Source organism: Schistocerca americana, chromosome 6 (genome assembly GCF_021461395.2).
Source record: "Schistocerca americana isolate TAMUIC-IGC-003095 chromosome 6, iqSchAmer2.1, whole genome shotgun sequence".
In the NCBI taxonomy this organism is placed as follows: domain Eukaryota; kingdom Metazoa; phylum Arthropoda; class Insecta; order Orthoptera; family Acrididae; genus Schistocerca; species Schistocerca americana.
Window position 1 is genome coordinate 157994836 of NC_060124.1, and position 20037 is coordinate 158014872.

The 20037-nt window shown below is 42.0% G+C and overlaps 1 protein-coding gene across 1 annotated transcript in view; it reads left to right on the plus strand.

Annotated features, from left to right (window-relative positions):
* The first annotated feature begins 18944 nt into the window (after nt 1–18944).
* The window catches only part of LOC124619887 (threonine-rich protein-like), a 75138-nt gene continuing 74045 nt past the window's right edge, over nt 18945–20037 (plus strand). Inside the window, exon 1 of the mRNA XM_047146516.1 lies at nt 18945–19058. Coding sequence (XP_047002472.1) covers nt 19023–19058 — 36 coding nt within the window. The 5' untranslated portion in view covers nt 18945–19022. The remainder of the gene's footprint in view (nt 19059–20037) is intronic.

The window sequence follows — 20037 nt, forward strand, 5'->3', positions numbered from 1 at the left end:
TTTGCATGGAGTGTAGCCATGTATGGAAGTGAAACATGGACGATAAATAGTTTGGACAAGAAGAGAATCGAAGCTTTCTGAATGTGGTGCTATAGAAGAATGCTGAAGATTAGATGGGTAGATCACATAACGAGTGATAAAGTATTGAATGGAACTGGGGAGAAGAGGAGTATGTGGCACAACTTGACAAAAAGAAGGGACCGGTTAGTAGGACATGTTCTGAGGCATCAAGGGATCACAACTTTAGCATTGGAGGGCAGCGTGGAGGGTAAAAATCGTAGAGGGAGACCAAGAGATGAATACACTAAGCAGATTCAGAAGGATGTGGGTTGCAGTAAGTACTGGGAGATGAAGAAGCTTGCACAGGATAGGGTAGCATGGAGAGCTGCATCAAACCAGTCTCAGAACTGAAGACCACAACAACAACAACATATTGGGCACTCTGAAAAATCATACTTGCTCTCTGCTGCACTGCAATTCATTACTGGTAACCATCGTATGTGGTCATTTAGCATGTATGAAATGTACCATCCAGCGGCGAGACAGATAACTTGGTAGCCGGTGCCGCCTCGACGTCAACACTCCGCCAGCAGCGTGGTGTTGTGTTGCAAGCTTTTGAGAGTCGTATTCGTCACCAGCTTGTATGGACGGTACGGTGATTTTAGCCGTGTGCTTTTTTATCATTTGTATGCGCTTTACCAACTGTGTGTATCTTATCGACTGGACACTTATCAAGCCATGTACACATAGAGTGTGTCTTTCATACTTTGACTTCGTATAACGTGACAATTTTATAACAGGTTCGAGAAGGTGCGTGGAATAATGTATATTTAAGGTATCTATCATATGAATTGTAGTCTCCCACCACCTCCCTTGTTATCTTTGTTTTCCGACCAGATCAGATGATGGCAGCATAAGATTGTCGAAGCTGGCCATCTTGGAGCAGTGAAGTATCTACACTACGATCGTGGCGTATGAAGTGCACTCATTTTCAGTCACACTCAACGCCCCACAGCTCAGCATGTGTACCTTAAAAAACCTCTAGATTACATTTACGAGCATATTAAATTGGAACCATCACATAGAAAATGTCGGGGGAAAGGCAAATCAAAGACTTTTTTGGCAGAACACTTAGAGGAGAAACATACCTACTAAAAACACTGCTTACATTACGGTTATTCATCCTCTTATTGACTATTGGTGCGCTGTCTGCGATCCTTCCCAGATAGGATTGACGGAGGATACTGAAAAGTTCAAAGAAAGGCAGCTTGTTTTGTATTATTTTGAAAAAAAAAATGGCTCTGAGCACTATGGGACTTAACTTCTGAGATCATCAGTCCCCTAGAACTTAAAACTACTTAAACCTAACTAACCTAAGGACATCACACACATCCATGCTCGAGGCAGGATTCGAACCTGCGACCGTAGCGGTCGCGCGGTACCAGACTGTAGCGCCTAGAACAGCTCGGCCACCATGGCCGGCCGTATTATTTTGAATTTGGGGAGATAGTTTCACAGGTATGATACGCAACTCGGTGTCGCAGTCAATGAAACAACGGCGTCTTTCGTTGCAGCGAGATCTTTTCACAAAATTTCAATCATCAACTTTCTGCTCCAAATGCAAAAATATTTTTTTCACAGCCACCTACATAAGGAGAAATCTTCATTGTAATAAAATGAGAGAATTTAGAGCTCGTACGTCAAGTCTGAGGCGTTCATTTCTGGCAAGTGCTATTCGAGAGTAGAATGGTCAAGACATTATTTGAAAGTGGTTCCACGAACCCTCTGTCAATTACTTAAGCAGGCGCGGCTCGTGGTTTCTATACGGGGGAAGGCTGTGGCATTTATTGATCAGAGCCAACACGGACCTCGGGTTACGCTACAGATTAGTCTGACGTAAACAACTAAGAATTCAGGGGGAGGGGGTGGGCAGATCACGCTCTACCCATAATTTTACGTACTGTATCTTCTATAATCAGGTATTAAATATCATTAGAAGCTAACTTCGTGTTAAAATCTTTGGTTAGTGTTTTTATACGTCATTATTGCATTTTCTGACACTTTGCAGCAAATCATATGAAAAGACGCGTTTCGGAGAGATCTTTAATGCGGGTCTGGAAGCACCAAGTTCTTTCACTTTCATCCTATGGCCGTGTTCCAAGTTTTTACCTATTAATTTGCACACTGAATTCATATTGCGCTTGTTTCACACTCGCGGTATGTTGCAGGTATTCACCAGCAAGTAAAACTCACTAAAATCCTGCAAAATATACTCCGAAAAAGAAACTTGCTAATATCACACGGTATCAACAAAAGCAGTCAGCATCAGCAAGCAAGGAAGGTAAAGTAACGGGACACATTTCGCGCGTTTTGTCCTCTAACCACTTATAAAACTCTCGCTAGATGGCAGTACTGGTACGTTACTGTAGTGTAGTGCACTCTGGCGGGATATTTGCAAACTTATTCTAAATGTGGATAAAATAGCCAATAGCAGAAACAAAACAACTATGTAAAACATTATCAAAACAATAATACTAAATGTCGATTAATGACGCATCGAAGCGTAGTAGAGATATGCAGAGACAGAGATTGGATAGCGAAGTTTCGGCCACTCTACATTCCTTTATTACATAGATAGTGGAACCTGAAAAATATGTGGTGGTTGGTACGACACCCTTAGGCTGCAAGCTCTGAGCCTTCGGGTCGCCCATAAAGAGCAGTACTTTGTAGAAGCCACGCCCCCAAACCGCTACTACATGCAGCTTACGGACGTTTCAAGGCGCAGCCTAAACACTACTAACCATTCGGAAAACATCTATCGATACAAACAGTTCCAAAAATGTTGACCGTCGTTATTTTAATCGGAACGGGAAATATGCGACATTCGTCCTGATAATTTAAATTATGTAATACGTTCTTGCGAAATTTACTTTAACATATATTTTGGGGCGGCTCCGCCTCAGAGCCTTTAATTACGAGCCGCGCCTGTACTTAAGTATGAATTACAGATTAATAATCGGCTGGTCGAGAACGCTAGTCGACATGTGATTGCTTGCCTGAGATTTTGCGTGTGTGTACAGTGTTATGAACAAGTTTGTTATCCGCATCGATACACCAACAACATGGGCAACTTCATTCATCGTGAGGTCACGGACTCGTGCCCTCTGCTCCTCGACTCATCATACTGCGTTGACCCCATAAACCCAACTGGCACACACACACATCGCCATCACAGCATTCAGAAAGGAAAGCAGAGGGCGGCTCCCTTGACTTGTATCAAGTCAAGCATTGTGTTCGATGCCATATTTAAACCGAGTAAACGCGAAACGTTAGCTGTTTACTGCTGTGATGGTGGTGATGTTTGGTTTGTGGGGCGCTCAACTGCAGGGTCATCAGCGCCCGTACCAAGTCCCAAGCCGGCCGGGGTGGCCGAGCGGTTCTAGGCGCTACAGTCTGGAACCGCGCGACCGCTCCGGTCGCAGGTTCGAATCCTGCCTCGGGCATGGATGTGTGTGATGTCCTTAGGTTAGTTAGGTTTAAGTAGTTCTAAGTTCTAGGGTACTGATGACCTGAGAACTTAAGTCCCATGGTGCTCAGAGCCATTTGAACCATTTTGAACCAAGTCCCAATTTTTTCACAGTCCAATTTGTTTCACAGTGTAATCTAGCCACTGTCACGAATGATGAGGATGATGATATGATGAGGACAACACAAACACCCAGTCCCTGGGTAGAGAAAACCCCAACCCGGCCGGGAATTGAACCCGGGACCCCGTGATCCAGAGGTAGCAACGCTAGCCACTAGACCACGAGCTGCGGACGTTTACTGCTGTGGATCGCAATGGACGTTCTTGCGACACGGAGGTAATCTAACCAACCAAAGGAAAACTTTTACGAAAAAAGACTTTAATTAAACAAGCTGTGCCAAATATTTAGTAAAATAATTATAGCATAAGTTTGTACAACCTGTGAAGCTACTTTGTTTTGTAAATATCGTTTTATTCCTTGCAGTAATTTTATTTTACTTCTTAAGTTTTCTTTTATGGGACTTTGAGCTGATAAATCAGTTTCACTTAAGACCGATGCAGCTGTTATGGGACACTGCAGGAGTCAGTATTTGTATCAGTGCTGGAATTTTCATTCGTGTTTTCAACATGAAATTAACACTTGCACTTCTGGATGAACAGTCATTCGTGACGATTGACAGCTATCCGAAAGCAATTCGAAAAAGAGTGGCGTGTATGGATGACCGAAGTGGTAGCTTTGAATTCTAGGCGTTTCTCCAGGATCGTCGTAGTGCTTTAATGAGCCATTCGAGATATCGTCAATATTATGACAACTTTTTGGGTAGTGTCTTCCTGGATTCTCCCCGCATCTGGGGCTTGTCAGGTACGAGAAGATGAATCCTAGTTTAGTGTTTTTCCGGAACTTCAATTGTGGAATATTAATTGCGGCGATGTGCCAGAATCACGCCCACTGGGACTACGGGGATCAACGTCAACCTACTCAATTCTCATTGGTATGTGGTCGCTGTTTTGTTTTGCCAGGAGGATGTTCCTATGTTAGCTATTGTTATTTCTTGTTTTGATGATGTTCACAGTTCTTGATTGAACCCATTACATGTTGATAACCCGATAACAAAAGTAATACTGTTAATGGCATTGTAATAAATTCTGCAGTCATGTGTGTGTGTGTGTGTGTGTGTGTGTGTGTGTGTGTGTGTGTGTGTGTATGTATGTATATGTGTGTCGTGTGTCTAAGTGGTTAAGGCAATGGCTTGTGATAAGCGGGAAATCCGGGTTCGAGTCCGAGTTCAGCACAAATTTTCACGTCACTAAAAGGTAGATCATGTGTACCTAATAGGTATTACTGCTACCTTAAATGAAGACAGAAGGCTGCATTAAAATGTAACTTATACAAATGTTCTGAATTAGATGCAAATCTATAAATTCGCTCTAACGTATTATGTAATATGAATTATATTTGTTTAATAAATGGTGATTAATAAGTTTTGCAAACAAACCTTTGTGAAGGTTGTTCTAAATGTGAGATGTATTTCAGCTTTTCCAATATGTAACTGATGGTGTGGAATGTCTTCTTCTTTATCACTGTGTTCCATCAGTTAAGTACAACAACAAATCGTGATCACTAATTTGAGAAACGTGCGTCTAGTTGCACTAACTGTTGACGACTGAGCTGTAAGGTACTTGCATGTCAGACACTGGGCGCAAATAAAATACTTTTAACTTCTATTTTCTCCATACTGTAGTGTGACGTGCCTTCCCTTCCAACTTTAAAAACAATTTCGATAGGTTAAATACATTTAGTGCACAGTAACATATCACCTATAATGAGCCAAACGTAACTCAGGTGGATATCGTTACCCTACAAAATCCAACCACTGGAGCACAGTCTGGATCAACAGCTGTTCAAAACCGTCGCACATATAGTTGTATCACCTCAGTTCTGGACATTACAGCACTCCTCCAAACATGAACGAAGGTGTGGAGTTTCCTATGCCAGGCCATAAATATTGTTCCTCATACAAGGACATCACAATCGCAAATCTGGTATCGAAAGAAGTGGAGCACTGACAAGACGCTCAACCCGTGTTCGAGAGGATGGCGGTTGAGATCCCCATCTGGCCATGCTGGGTTAAGTTTTACGTCATTTCCCTAAATCATTGAATGTGAATATCAGGATCGTTCATCTGAAAGAGCATGGCCGATATTTTTCCCCAATCCGAGCTTGTGCTCCATCACCGATGACCTCGTCATCGATGGGACGTTAAACCCTGATCTTTCTGCCTTCATTTTCTCCCAGTGTTGTGTCTGTCCATAATGTTCCTCTGCTTGTGTGGGAAACCAGTTTCTGTCCAGTCCAGTTTATGATGGGAATATATATACATACTGGGTGTTTCTAATTAAACTGATGGACTGCTGAGCGCTGCAGTGCAGGCTGCGTACACTGCATGTATGTTCATTAATTGCTGCGCTTGTGGAGTATGCTGACAAAAATAACAGTTGCACTTTCTGCCAAGTAGTGTAAATATGGCGCTGTAAGCAGTCAGAATGTGGTGTCAGTGCAGCGAAAGGGGAAGAACGGGCAAACACACGATGATGATGGTTCTGGCATGATTGTAATCATAGTGATATGCATCTTATGCTGACCTTCAAATCAGAGATAATCTGGATACATTCCTGATAGACACAATCTTTCAGATATCCCCTCAATTACAAGTCACATGGATTCAGGCTGGCGAATCCAGAAGATCATATATCTTGGAAATGCCTATAGATGATGCGGTCATTATCGAATGCTTCCTCAAGCAAGTCTTTCATCTGGTAAAAGATATGTGGTGTCATTCCATCTTGCATGAAAATAGTGGTGTGGACAAGTTACATTCTTGTAAAGCCGGAATCACGTGTTGCAAAGGAGATCATTATAACACGTAGATGTCACTGCATACCTAATACATCCACGAGATATCATCTCCTCCAAGAAAAACAGACCGAGAATGAAGGAGATAGTGAAACCACATCACACAGTCACATAAGCTGAATGAAATGGATATATCTGGACAACATGTGTCAGAGCAGAACGCCATATGCGACAGTTCGTTGCAGTCACAGCTATATGAAGAGTAAAACGTGCCTCGTCCGTTCAAAGAATATTCCCTGGCCACATGTCCTCCATTTTCATGTGTACCAAAACCGAAGGGCAACATCACGGCTTGTAGCCTCTCTTAGGAGCTTCATTTGGCGCATACTCTGAATCTTATAGGGATACCAGTGTAAAATGCGCCACAAAATCTTTTGAGCCGTTGGCCAGAGGAGAGACAATTCCTGTGACACAGCTTGAGCACTGGCTGCAGAATTTGAGGCATATACTGAATAGTTGGCTATAGTTTCAGCAATTTCATCAACAACTGCCATGGGAACGAGATGTCCCCTTCTCCATGAATCACCACCTAATTCACCAGTTTCTTTAATTTTCTTGATTATATTCCTTAGTCCATTGATTGACATGGGATCTCTTCACAGCTGTTTCTACCGGCGATGTTGCCGCAGTACAATGCTGCTATTGCTGTCTTTATGATAAAACAAATTTTTTCAATAGCCATTGCGTTTTGCACATAAAACATTAACCCTTTTAACCCTTTAACCAACAGTCACTTCACAAAATAAATCAACATGCATCGCCAAGCGACTCACAACATACAGAAGTCAAAAGGAAACATTTCACATTCTCACTGCTTACAATGCCATTTTTTCATCTGGTAGCAAAAAATGGAACTATTATTTTTTCCAGCGTAGTCCACTGTTGCACTGATTAACGACCATAACCTCAATGTTTCAGCTTCTTGAGACACAAGCAGTGCGCACTGCTGCACTCAGAACAACATCATTTTAATTATAACCATTGTGTGTATACATTTATATAAATACATTTGTGTGTGGGTATTGAGTATGTTCACTAAGTGATGACAGCTCAGCGGAGGTCCAAGTCCTCCCTCGGGCATGGGTGTGTGTGTTTGTCCTTAGGATTATTTAGGTTAAGTAGTGTGTAAGCTTAGGAACTGATGACCTCAGCAGTTAAGTCCCATAGGATTTCACACACATTTGAAATTTTTTTGATGACAGCTTCCACTCTCACAGGCATACGTTCAGTCAGGTGCTGGAAGGTTTGTTGGGGAATGGCAGCCCATTCATCACGGAGGGCTGCACTGAGAAGAGATATCAATGTTGGTCGGTGAGGCCTGGCAGGAAGTCGGCGTTCCAAAACATCCCAAAGGTGTTCTGTAGGATTCAGGTCTGGACTCTGTGCAGGTCAGTCCATTACAGGGATGTTTTTGTCGTGTAACCACTCCGCCACAGGCCGTGCACTATGAACAGATATCGATCGTGTTGGAAGATTCAATCGCCATCCCCGAATTGCTCTTCAACAGTGGGAACCAAGAAGGTGCTTAAAACATAAATGTAGGCCTGTGCTGTGATAGTGCCATGCAAAACAACAAGGGGTGCAAGCCCCCTCCATGGAAAACACGGCCACACCATAACACCACTGCCTCCGATTTTTACTGTTGGCACTACACAGCCTGGCAGATGACGTTCACCGGGCATTCGCCATAAGCACACCATGCCATCGGATCGCCACATTGTGTACCGTGATTCAGCACTCAACACAACGTTTTTCCACTGTTCAATCGTCCAATGTTTACGCTCCTTCCACCAAGCGAGGCGTCGTTTGGTATTTACCGGCGTGATGTGTGGCTTATGAGCAGCCGCTCGACCATGAAATCCAAGTTTTCTCACCTTAGCACTTGGAGTGGATCCTAATGCAGTTTGGAATTCCTGTGTGATGATCTAGATAGATGTCTGCCCATTACACATTACGACCCTCTTCACCTGCTGGAGGTCTCTGTCAGTCAACAGACAAGGTCTGCCTGTACGCTTTTGTGCTGTTCATGTCCCTTCACGTTTCCTCTTCACTATCACATCGGAAACAGTGGACCTAGGAATGTTTAGGAGTGTGGAAATCTCGCGTACAGACATATGACACAAGTGGCACCCAGTCACCTGACCACGTTCAAAGTCCGTGAGTTCCACAGAGCACCCCATTCTGCTCTCTCACGATGTCTAATGACTGCTGAGGTCGCTGATATGGAGTACCTGGCAGTAAGTGGCAGCACAGTGCACCTAATATGAAAAACGTTTGTTTTGGGGGGTGTCCATATACTTTTTATCACATAGTGGATGTGTGTGTGGGGGGGGGGGGGGGGGAGAGAGGGGGGTGAAAATGGAGAGAGAGAGAGAGAGAGAGAGGAGGAGAACATGCACAGAAAGAGGGCACAGGAGGAGATAGAGAGGAAGAGGGAGCTGGGAAAATGAATAGAGAGAAGTGGGAGCACAAGACAGAGAAATTGAGAGGGTGAGATGTGTGGAGTATATGTGACACAACATACGTGGGCGAAACCGCGGGAAAAAGTCTAATGTATTATAAAAATGATATGTTAGGTAAGCAGGGCGTGGGCTGCTGGAATGGAACTACTGAACCGAAGTTGAGGATACAGGATAAATATCTTTTTTTTTATTTGCTAAGACACTTTGTATGCTATACACTGTTAACATGCATAGAACAACTATTCACAATATGGCTTTACAGAGAAGCTTAGCAATCTGAGTCATTAAAATGGGGACTGAGAACAAGTGTTTAAATAGACTTTCATTAAAACGAAACATTACTTGACTTGAAATCTAAGAATACTATAAATTTTTTAGTGCAATAAAACTGAGAAAATTCAGATACCTGGAAGTACCCATGCAGACAAGATCCATATATTTACTAAAGATTCAACAACAGATGGTAGTGTGTGACACTTTTACAATACCAATGTTACGAGACTAAATTTTTCGTGGGACATGATTCTGATGTTCTTCAACTATTTGCTCAACAGTGTTAAGAAAAGTGTATGACACGATAATCACACACAAACCTTTTCAAAATTTTAAGCAGATGTCCATCCTTGCTTAAATTTACTCTAAGACACTTATAAGGGTCCGCAGCTCGCGGTCGTGCGGTAGCGTTCTCGCTTCCCGCGCCCGGGTTCCCGGGTTCGATTCCCGGCGGGGTTAGGGATTTTCTCTGCCTCGTGATGACTGGGTGTTGAGTGATGTCCTTAAGTTAGTTAGGTTTAAGTAGTTCTAAGTTCTAGGGGACTGATGACCATAGATGTAAAGTCCCATAGTGCTCGGAGCCATTTGAACCATTTTGAACACTTATAAGGGAGTATATAGGTCATTCAGTCCGGAGGCGCCTTTAAAAACGAATTAAAAAAACTTTTCAAACTTTCAAGGAAATATTCACAATGAAGAGTTACAGTGAACTCTCCTTTCAAGAGGAAATTAAACCTCTCAATCTTTAAACAAGTGTTTGACACTAGTAAGGCTCCACTGAACCACCTTTAAAGGTTCAAATGGTTCAAATGGCTCTGAGCACTATGGGGCTTAACAGCTGAGATCATCAGTCCCCCAGAACTTAGAACTACTTAAACCTAACTAACCTAAGGACATGACACACACCCATGCCCGAGGCAAGATTCGAACCTGCGACCGTAGCGATCGCGCGGTTCCAGACTGAAGCGCCACCTTTAAAGGGGAGTGAAAACTTTTCAATAAACAGAGTTCACAACAGCAGCGTTACAATGAGCCACCTTTAATAGGTGGACCCACAACTTCCAGATCGTCTTCAGTTCAGGTGGAGAAGCTCCAGAATTACTATTTCCAACTAATAATTAGGAAACAAGAAGCTACCTAGAACGTGACACACTGGAGGGGACTGAGAACGCTGGCACAACCAAGCCACATCAGATAACTACTATGCAGGCGTGGTGTAGGAAAACACAGTATTCGACCGGTAGGGGAGCTCTAACGGTAACCACTTATGGCGAGAACCGAAGAACAGCTTACAAACGAGTAACGTTCAAATAAGGTGGCTCAGCACTGAGGGTGAGCAGCTCGCACGGACCCAGTACTGCAGACCGGGCCCCGACGACAGCCAGGTCTGCCACACGAGCCGCTGCTTCAGCGCAGCAACTGGCCGCTCCAAAGTCCCCACTGCAGTGCGCGCTCACACTTTGCCCGCGCTGCTCCGCCAAGCCCAACTGCCGCCTCACGCACGCGGCCATACTGCCAGCATGTGTCTTTATTTACGCGTAAGTTACGAGAGGTATTGCGGCTGTGCTTATTTCAAAGATATACTTTGGCTGAAGCACCTGGGTGAGGCCATATTGGATTTCGTCAAGCTCGTATTTGGTGCGTTTAATATTATAACCAACTTATAACTTTACGACAGTACTGGGCACTACCCATAGAAAATTGAATAGTTTGGCTCGAACCCCCACGTGGTGTGGGACGAAAAAATATACCGGGTGATCAAAAAGTCAGTATAAATTTGAAAACTTAATAAACCACGGAATAATGTAGATAGAGAGGTAAAAATTGACGCACATGCTTGGAATGGCATGGGGTTTTATTAGAACCACCCCATATTGCTAGATGCGTGAAAGATCTCTTGCGCGCGTCGTTTGGTGATGATCGTGTGCTCAGCCGCCACTTTCGTCATGCTTGGCCTCCCAGGTCCCCAGACCTCAGTCCGTGCGATTATTGGCTTTGGGGTTACCTGAAGTCGTAAGTGTATCGTGATCGACCGACATCTGTATGGATGCTGAAAGACAACATCCGACGCCAATGCCTCACCATAACTACGGACATGCTTTACAGTGCTGTTCACAACATTATTCCTCGACTACAGCTGTGTTGAGGAATGATGGTGGACATATTGAGCATTTCCTGTAACGAACATCATCTTTGCTTTGTCTTACTTTGTTATGCTAATAATTGCTTTTCTGATCAGATGAAGCGCCATCTTCGGACATTTTTGAACTTTTGTATTTTTTTTTGGTTGTAATAAAACCCCATGTCATTCCAAGCATGTGCGTCAATTTGTACCTCTCTATCTATATTATCCCGTGATTTATTCAGTTTTCAAATTTATACTGACTTTTTGATCACCCAGTATATTTGTTGCACTTAGTTTAATTGAGTGGCCCAGAGATGTGGCTGGTCTCAATGTTTGGCTACGTATTCCGTCATAGGGTGTCACCTCACACTCGTCTTAAACTCAGTTTTTCAGCTGAAATAAAATATAACAAAACAATGCAGGCAGGTACTGCGGTGAAATTTAAAATATTAAGTCACTCGCGTTGATTTATAATCTGAGCAAGTACTTTACTTTTCTTCAAAATATTCACTTAACACACAAAATACAGACTGAGGGGCTCTTACGTAAGGGCGGCCGTTAATAACTGATGCCACAACACTTCACTATAAAATTCATATGTCGCAATCACGGCACTCGGCAGTCTGTTCACAATTCACAAAATACACTCTTGTCTGCTGTTCTAAACCCCTATATTGCGCTCAGCTTGAGCGTTTTCGAACGTCGCTACATACATACTTGTCCCCGAACGTGGCTACCAACCCACTGCTACCCCACAGATGGGCGACACGTCTGTCTCTTAGCGTCGCTCAAACCCAACTGACCACAAAGATGGTCGCCCTATCGACTTCCGAAGCGAATGCCTAACTCAAAACAATGTTTGACACAAAATTACGAATATTCTAAAACTAAACACAAAACGCATATGATACATTGAAAAATACGGAAAATTTCAAGACGATAACAATTTAAGGTTCAATTTTCTGTATCTGCCACCGTTCTTTCACAAATAATGTTCTTGTGGCGTGATATTGCTTTTCCTGTATTTTTGATACTTGGCATAAATAAATAAAAATACATACTTAATTATTCATCTACCTCTTTAAACTTTAGAATGCTGCCGCTGGTTTCGTCTCTTTAAATTTAGGTATTACCAAAAACACAGTTTCTCTACGTCGAATCCCATATTACGACCTCTAATTAAAAAAATAGTACAGATTTTGCAAAATCGGCTGTGAGTGCTACTAGCCGCATCCGTAGGCATTTTGTTTATATTAATCGGCCAAAGCACTGCCGAGATATTAGCTTTTGAAATTTCATAAATTTATAATTCTTAAGACAACAATAACTTTTAAATTATTCTATATTTTTGTGGCGCGTCTAGATAATTTAGTTTTACATATTTTTCTGTCCATGAGTGCCAACTCGCACCTCCGTGTCACTCTTAGTTCTATTTTTATCACATTTTCTCTGGCATATAAATTGCTCCAAACGCGCAAACGCGGCCATATGCACCCCTGCCTAGCTCCGGCTCAGGTTTTTCCAAGGCCGCGTAACACTAGCCGCTCGCCATGGCCCCATAGCAACCGCCAGACACGAGCTCTGCGGCGGGAACCTGCCGCTCTAATATCACCCTACAGCTTGTACGCTCACAACTTGTTGTTGTCGTGGTCTTCAGTCCAGAGGCTAGTTTGATGCAGCTCTCCATGCTACTCTATCCTGTGCAAGATTCTTCATCTCCGAGTAACTACTGCAACCTACATCCTTCTGAATCTGCTTAGTGTATTCATCACTTGGCCTGCCTCTACGATTTTTACCATCCACGCTTCTCTCCAGCACTAAATTGGTGATCACTGGATGCCTCAGAATGTGTCCTACCAACAGATCCCTTCTTGTAATCAAGTTGTGCCACAAATTGCTCTTCTCCCCAATCCTATTCAGTACCTCCTTATTAGTTACGTGATCTACCCATCTAATCTTCAGCATTCTTCTGTAGCACCACATTTCTAAAGATTCTATTCTCTTCTTGTCTAAACTATTTATCGTCCACGTTTCTCTTGCATACATGGTTACACCCCATACAAATACTTTCAGATAAGGCTTCCTGACGCTTAAATCTATACTCAATGTTAGCAAATTTCTCTTCTTCAGGAATGCTTTCCTTGCCATTGCCAGTTTTATATCCTCTCTACTACGACCATCATCAGTTATTTTGCTCCCCAAATAGCAGAACTCATTTATTACTTTAGCGTCATTTCCTAATCTGATTCCCTCAGCATCACCCGATTTAATTTGACTACATTCTATTATCCTCGTTTTGCTTTTTTTGATGTTCATCTTATATCCTCCTTTCAAGACACTGTTCATTCCTTTCAGCTGTTCTTCCAGGTCCTTTGCTGTCTCTGACAGAATTACAATGTCGCTGGCAAACCTCAAAGTTTTTATTTCTTCTCCATGGATTTTAATTCCTACTCGAAATTATTCTTTTGTTTCCTTTCCTGCTTGCTCAATATAAAGATTGAATAACATCGGGAATAGGCTACAACCCTGTCTCATTCCCTTCCCAACCACTGCTTCCCTTTCATGCCCCTCGACTCTTATAACTGGTTCTTGTACAAATCGTAACTAGGGTTTCGCTCCCTGTATTTTACCCATGCCACATTCCGAATTTGAAAGAGACTATTCCAGTCAACATTGCCAAAAGCTTGCTCTATGTCTACAAATGCTAGAAACGCAGGTCTGCCTTTCCTTAATGTATCTTCTAAGATAAGTCGTAGGGTCAGTATTGCCTCAAGTGTTCCATCATTTCTGTGGAATACAAACTGATCTTCACCGAGCTCGGCTTCTACCAGTTTTTCCATTCTTCTGTAAGGAATTCGTGTTAGTATTTCGCAGCCGTGACTTATTAATCAGGTAGTCCGGTTATTTTCACACCCGTCAACACCCGCTTTCTTTGGGATTGGAATTAGTATATTCTTCTTGAAGTCTGAGCGTATTTCGCCTGTATCATACATATTGCTCACTAGATGGTAGAGTTTTGTCATGTATCGCTCTCCCAAGGCATTCACTAGTTCTAATGGAATGTTGTCTCCTCCCAGGGCCTATTCATTTCCTTTTTTAAATTTTCTTTCCTACCTACCCAATTATGCGATCTGACATTCCACGCTCCGATCCGTAGAACGCCAGTTTTCTTTCTCCTGCTAACGATGTCCTCCTGAGTAGTCCCCGCCTGGAGATGCGAATGGGGTCTATTTTATCTCCGGAATATTTTACCCAAGAAGACGCCATCATCATTTAACCATAAAGTAAAGGTTACCCTGTAAGTAAATGCTGTTCCAAAAACACCAGCACATTGAGCATCTTTCGATAAGGTACAATTTATTAATATTAAATGTCAAATAGTGACTTTCCGGCGTTTAAAGGTTTCAGTTGCTCTATGACACAGGACAAAGTTACTACATACGTATCACCACTGAGGCGCAATGGTTTACATCATTAGTGGAGGTCGAGACGCAAATGTCCCAATTTTGGATCGCGTCGTGCCGTCTGTAAAAATTTTATAATTCATCTTCACGTTTCTAACAGCTTCTTCCGTGGCTTGTCATTGCCAATAATTGACAAATTTAGAGTGAATATTCAAAAGACGTTGATTATCTAGTAAGAAAAACTACCACTCATCGTCAGAACGAAAAACATAGAAAAGGCTGCTGACAAATGTGAGAAAGAACTAAAAGGTGACTTATTATCACTATTAGCAGCCTATAATGTATAAAAGAAAGTTTACAAGCTAGTTATTTTAGGAGACTTATTTTCCATACAAGAATGTTTCCAAACCAAGCACATATGCAGACGAAATATAGTCCGGTACTGGTGTGGAAATATTTCTGCTGGTGTTTTTTCTAGTTGTTTCAGTTACTTTCAATAGCAAAAGAAGAAGTTTACTTTTCTGGAGGTGAATTGTAATTTTCCGCGCAAATTAGAACATACTTCACACAACCAGTAAATTTATTTACTAGTAGGTGAGCTTCTCCCTAAGTACTTTTTGTAACGCTTACCACTACATAAATAACAAGTGTGTAGTTGACAGGTTCTCAGTTTCAGAGAAGAAAATACAGTAATAGTTATAAATTTTCTAACAAATTAGAACACACTTCACGCAACCAGCACATTATTTAGCGTTGAGGAAGTTTTTCAAGTACATTTCCTATTACATGCAGCTATGCGGATGAGTATGAAGTGGGTACGCGGTCACTTTCTGCGAAAGAAAAGACGGTGATAGTTTCCAGGTTTGCAGTGAATGAATTAGCTGCACATACAAAGAGCTTCTGCTTTAATTCGTCTGCTAGAATGACTGACACAGTCTCGAAGATTCCGTGACGACAGAGATATCTATGGAAGCCTTCGAGAAAGCCAAAGTATATCTTTGAAAGGAGGTCAGCCATAATGCCTCCCTTGATATGCATACAAATAAAGGCACGTAGCTCTGGCAACCAGCCCTGCCCTCTGTGTGTCGCTGGCGAACGCCGACTGTTCCCCATCTACCTCTCCAGACTCTCAGCATAACTCCACGATGGCTCCCACTGAAGATCCCAGCAAGCCAAAGAACCGACGCGTTGTTGGCTCCGGTAATTGAATAAAATGACAGAGTCTGTGAAAATCGAATTAACAGATGACTACAGTTTCTTTTTCACTGACCAACGGAGCAACTGCCATTGTTGATAGCAGCGCGTTCTTCCTACTGCATTTCATACGCATCTGAAAGAATGCAATAACTTCGAAATAAAATAGGGTCCTGAAGTACTACCATTAGTTCTGTGAGGCCTGTACCTGACAGAAGCGAAAGCAGCAGATTGGCAGTTCAGAGACAACAGTCAGGTCATATGTAATTTCTGCTTGCTCAAAATGATCGCCAGTCACTGTTAAATGATCCACAAATAATATCAGCGACGCTGTTTGCTAATAGCAGAATGAAATCAATGGCTGAACGCAAAATGCATTCGGCACGTTGCGTGTCTGTACCATGATGTGCTGAGCTCGCAGTTCCAGCTGGCTTTTCTGAAACAAATATTACAAAAATCATAAATCATACACCACTTAATAATTGCGAGTAATACATTTTCCTTTAAATTGAACATAAATGTAACCCGTTTTTAACATATTGAACTATAAATCGAAACTAATTCTACTACAGAGAGACTTACATAAAATACGCCTACTCAGTCGACAGAGACAAGAGAAAAGAATACTCTGATTGACTATTCCGTCGGTTCTTAGCAGAATATTTTATACATTATGAATGAAATACACACAACACTGGTGTAATATTCTACAATATTTATTATTTTGTTCAGCCACAACTTTAAAATATGTCACCACAGTTTACTGTTCAGTTATTTTCTTCTGTGTACAACTGTTGTAATTTGTCTAATCTTTAGCAACTAATGTATCACACATTTCATTTTAGTTAAATAATCTTACATCGCATTTATTCCTAACTCCAACATTAACATTTTCATCTCTGGAACAGCCAAAAACAAGTTCGTATAGAAAATTACACCAGTGTTGTGCGTATTCCATTCGTAAAGAAAAAAGTACAATTTGCTGAGAGGAGCTTTACTCCTCCCTTACATTATGTTGTAGAACAATTGAAAATACAATTCCTCCGGTTCGTTTCAGCCACAGGCTGATTTCTCTGATGTCTTTGATCTGAGTTCACACTTCATATTTGTTGTATTACATTTTTCAAAGACAATATGAATCATTTTCTTAAGAAAAGAACGCACATTCGCGCAAGAAAATAATTTTTAAATATTTGTTATATTTAAAAAGAGACGGCTTTCTTCAAGTAATGCTTTAGAGCCCAGTATACGGAACACACGTATCAGCACATAATACGTATGTTCCACATCTCCTTGTAAACCACTGTATCGATTTAAACCAGACTGAACACATACCACTTACTACCTGGAAAGTCCGCCTCCGGTAGCTGAGTGGTGCCAGCACGGTAGCTCAGCGTGTTCGGTCTGAGGGTTACGTGCCCTCTGTAATAAAAAAACTGAGTCAACAGATCAACAACGAACTTAAACGGTTGTCTTACGACGTCCGCCCCGAGCAGACGCAACGAACAAAAGCGAACAAAATGAGATAAAAAAAAGTGGCCAGCGCGACAGAATGTGAATCCTAAGCGCCCGGGTTTGATTCCCGGCCGGGTCGGAGCTTTTCTCCGCTCAGGGACTGGGTGTTGTGTTGTCCTAATCATCATCATTTCATCCCCATCGACGAGCAAGTCGCCGAAGTGGCGTCAGATCGAAAGACTTGCGCCCGGCGAACGGTCTACCCGACGGGAGGCCCTAGTCACACGACTTCTCTTCTCTCTACCTGGAAAGATCATTGTTGGGCTAAAAACCACCTGCCTCCCACAGGGACATGTGTGTGGGCGAATAGGGGGCGCTATGGAAGCATAACTCAGCAAGAGCTAGAGCCATTTCAAACAAATTTGGTATAAAATTGCTGAACATTTTTTATAAAAATATAGTGACAGTAATATACCCCTAATATCGCTAGTCGGGCTGAGAAGCCGGTACATAAAAAAAGTTAGACAACAACCGATGTTAGTATCGAATCCACAGTTTTCAGGATCATAGGTACACTGGTGATAGCCCTGATGATGTTTCACAACTAGGGGCGGGAGGGGGGGAGGGCGGTTAGGGAAGTGGGGCAAAGGGCAAAGACAGTGACATTTTGGCATATTTCTGTCATGCCTGAATCAGTCTATGCTGAAACTGACACATGTATCGCTTGTTGTCTGGAAATAAAATTGCTGTGAAAGTAGTACAACCCCTTTGGGCGAGGCTGGGCGTGAAAAACTATTGACATAAAAGCTTAACTCAGAAACGCATGGAGCAGTTTCAGCCAGATTTGGTAAATACACGACTCATTATACGTTCAAAAATGATGTGGGGGTAAGGTATTCCTACTGACACTAGGGGTGGAGGTGGAGACTATACGGGGTGACATATAAAAATGTTCAAAGACGACTTATTGGTATTTCTGCCCTGTACTTAGCTGGCTTGAAATAATTTAAAAGTACGAAGCACAATCTGAGTCTTATTACAAGGTACTAGTGGCAGAAGCGCAGATACTGTGATCTTTTGTACATTAATATTTACTCACTTCATTGTGTTAGATGCTATTTATCTGCATCTAACAGTCTTCCCATAAATATGTCATAATTTACTACCTGATGTTTTCTGCATGGTCGTAACTGCACCGCTAAGTGGACTACGCCTGTAAGTATAGACGAACTATTCTGCGTCCACACTTCTACTGACTTTTTTGAGGGGAAACTTGTCGTTTGTGGGGAATAATGTTCTCGAAGTGTCCTTGACTGCGCCACCCTATACTTCAGTACTACGAAGAAGCAACTTTTTTTCGTAAGTAAGTGACTGTTATAATGGGTACTTCACATGTCATGGCAAATGTAGAACTATATCTCTAATTATATCAGATCCGTATCAATGTAGAAATTCGATAACATGATATCGTTTTGTCAGAAAAGAGCCCACTGTTCTGGAGAAGTGTCGTGGAGAACTAATTAGCTACGTAGTAAATCGATTGGTCAGTTACTTCAACGGAATCAGATAAATTTTTCCATCGAGTGTTTAGATATCGTTCTGTCTCATCACTGCCTTATTATCGCACACATACTGTCACGTGCTCGTGGGTCGCACACGCTGCAGCAGAATGCGTAGTTTGTTGCTTGCCTTCCCACTACTTCTGGTAAGCAGTATTTGCTGTTTTCGTCACGTGTCTATACTTTTAACACTTGGACTAAAGTCTCTTTCTTCTGAACGCTAAATGTGAATTCTCTGTTTCTATTCACACCAAACTGATTACTTTTCTGCCTAAAATTGTGTAGTGTGAAATCTACGTATTTTAATGTAAATCAAAACGATTCGATGAGCTTCACGGTTCTGTGAGTTGCTAATTGATGTATCCATTTTTCCACTGCGACACTCGGCCGTTAATACATTAAAGTTAAAAGAACGGATTTGTTGATAAATATCGCCAAAGTGGTCACATCACGCCCACGTAGATCATTCTTATACATTTTTGCACAGTGCTAAGAAGTCTGAATATTTTGAGAAATGCTCTCATTGTAATTATACACACAGGAGAACGGTGGTTCCTAATCAAAATGACACCCAGGTAGGAAAACTTTATTAAGGCTTACAATTCGAGCTTTCAAGAAAAGTGTCGCCTATTATATTGCGATTCACAATAAATTAATGTGTTTATGTACATCTAAAGTACTAGATAATAAAAAGAAATAGGTTAAAAGACCTTTCAACTTGCGGTCGACTGAACCTCTGGACTGAGATATTCCGTAAGAAAGATCTAGATCCTTCCTTATAACATTTTGATAGAAAACATTATCTGGCAATTTCTTTTCTTTCTTAAATCTGTGAAGCAATTTTAAATTTTCATGCCAAATTCAAGCCAACGTTATAAACTCAATCCTAGTTAGGCCCATTAACCTGTAATCTAAATCTCTGATGTGTGCTACAAATATTTCTTTCTAAATTTCTTCAAATGTTCATTTGGGGAGCTGGCCGCGGTGGCTGTGCGGTTCTAGGCGCTTCAATCCGGAACCGCGCGACTGCTACGGTCGCAGGTTCGAATCCTGCGTCGGGCATGGATGTATGTAATGTGCTTAGGTTAGTTAGGTTTAAGTAGTTCTAAGTTCTAGGGGACTGAT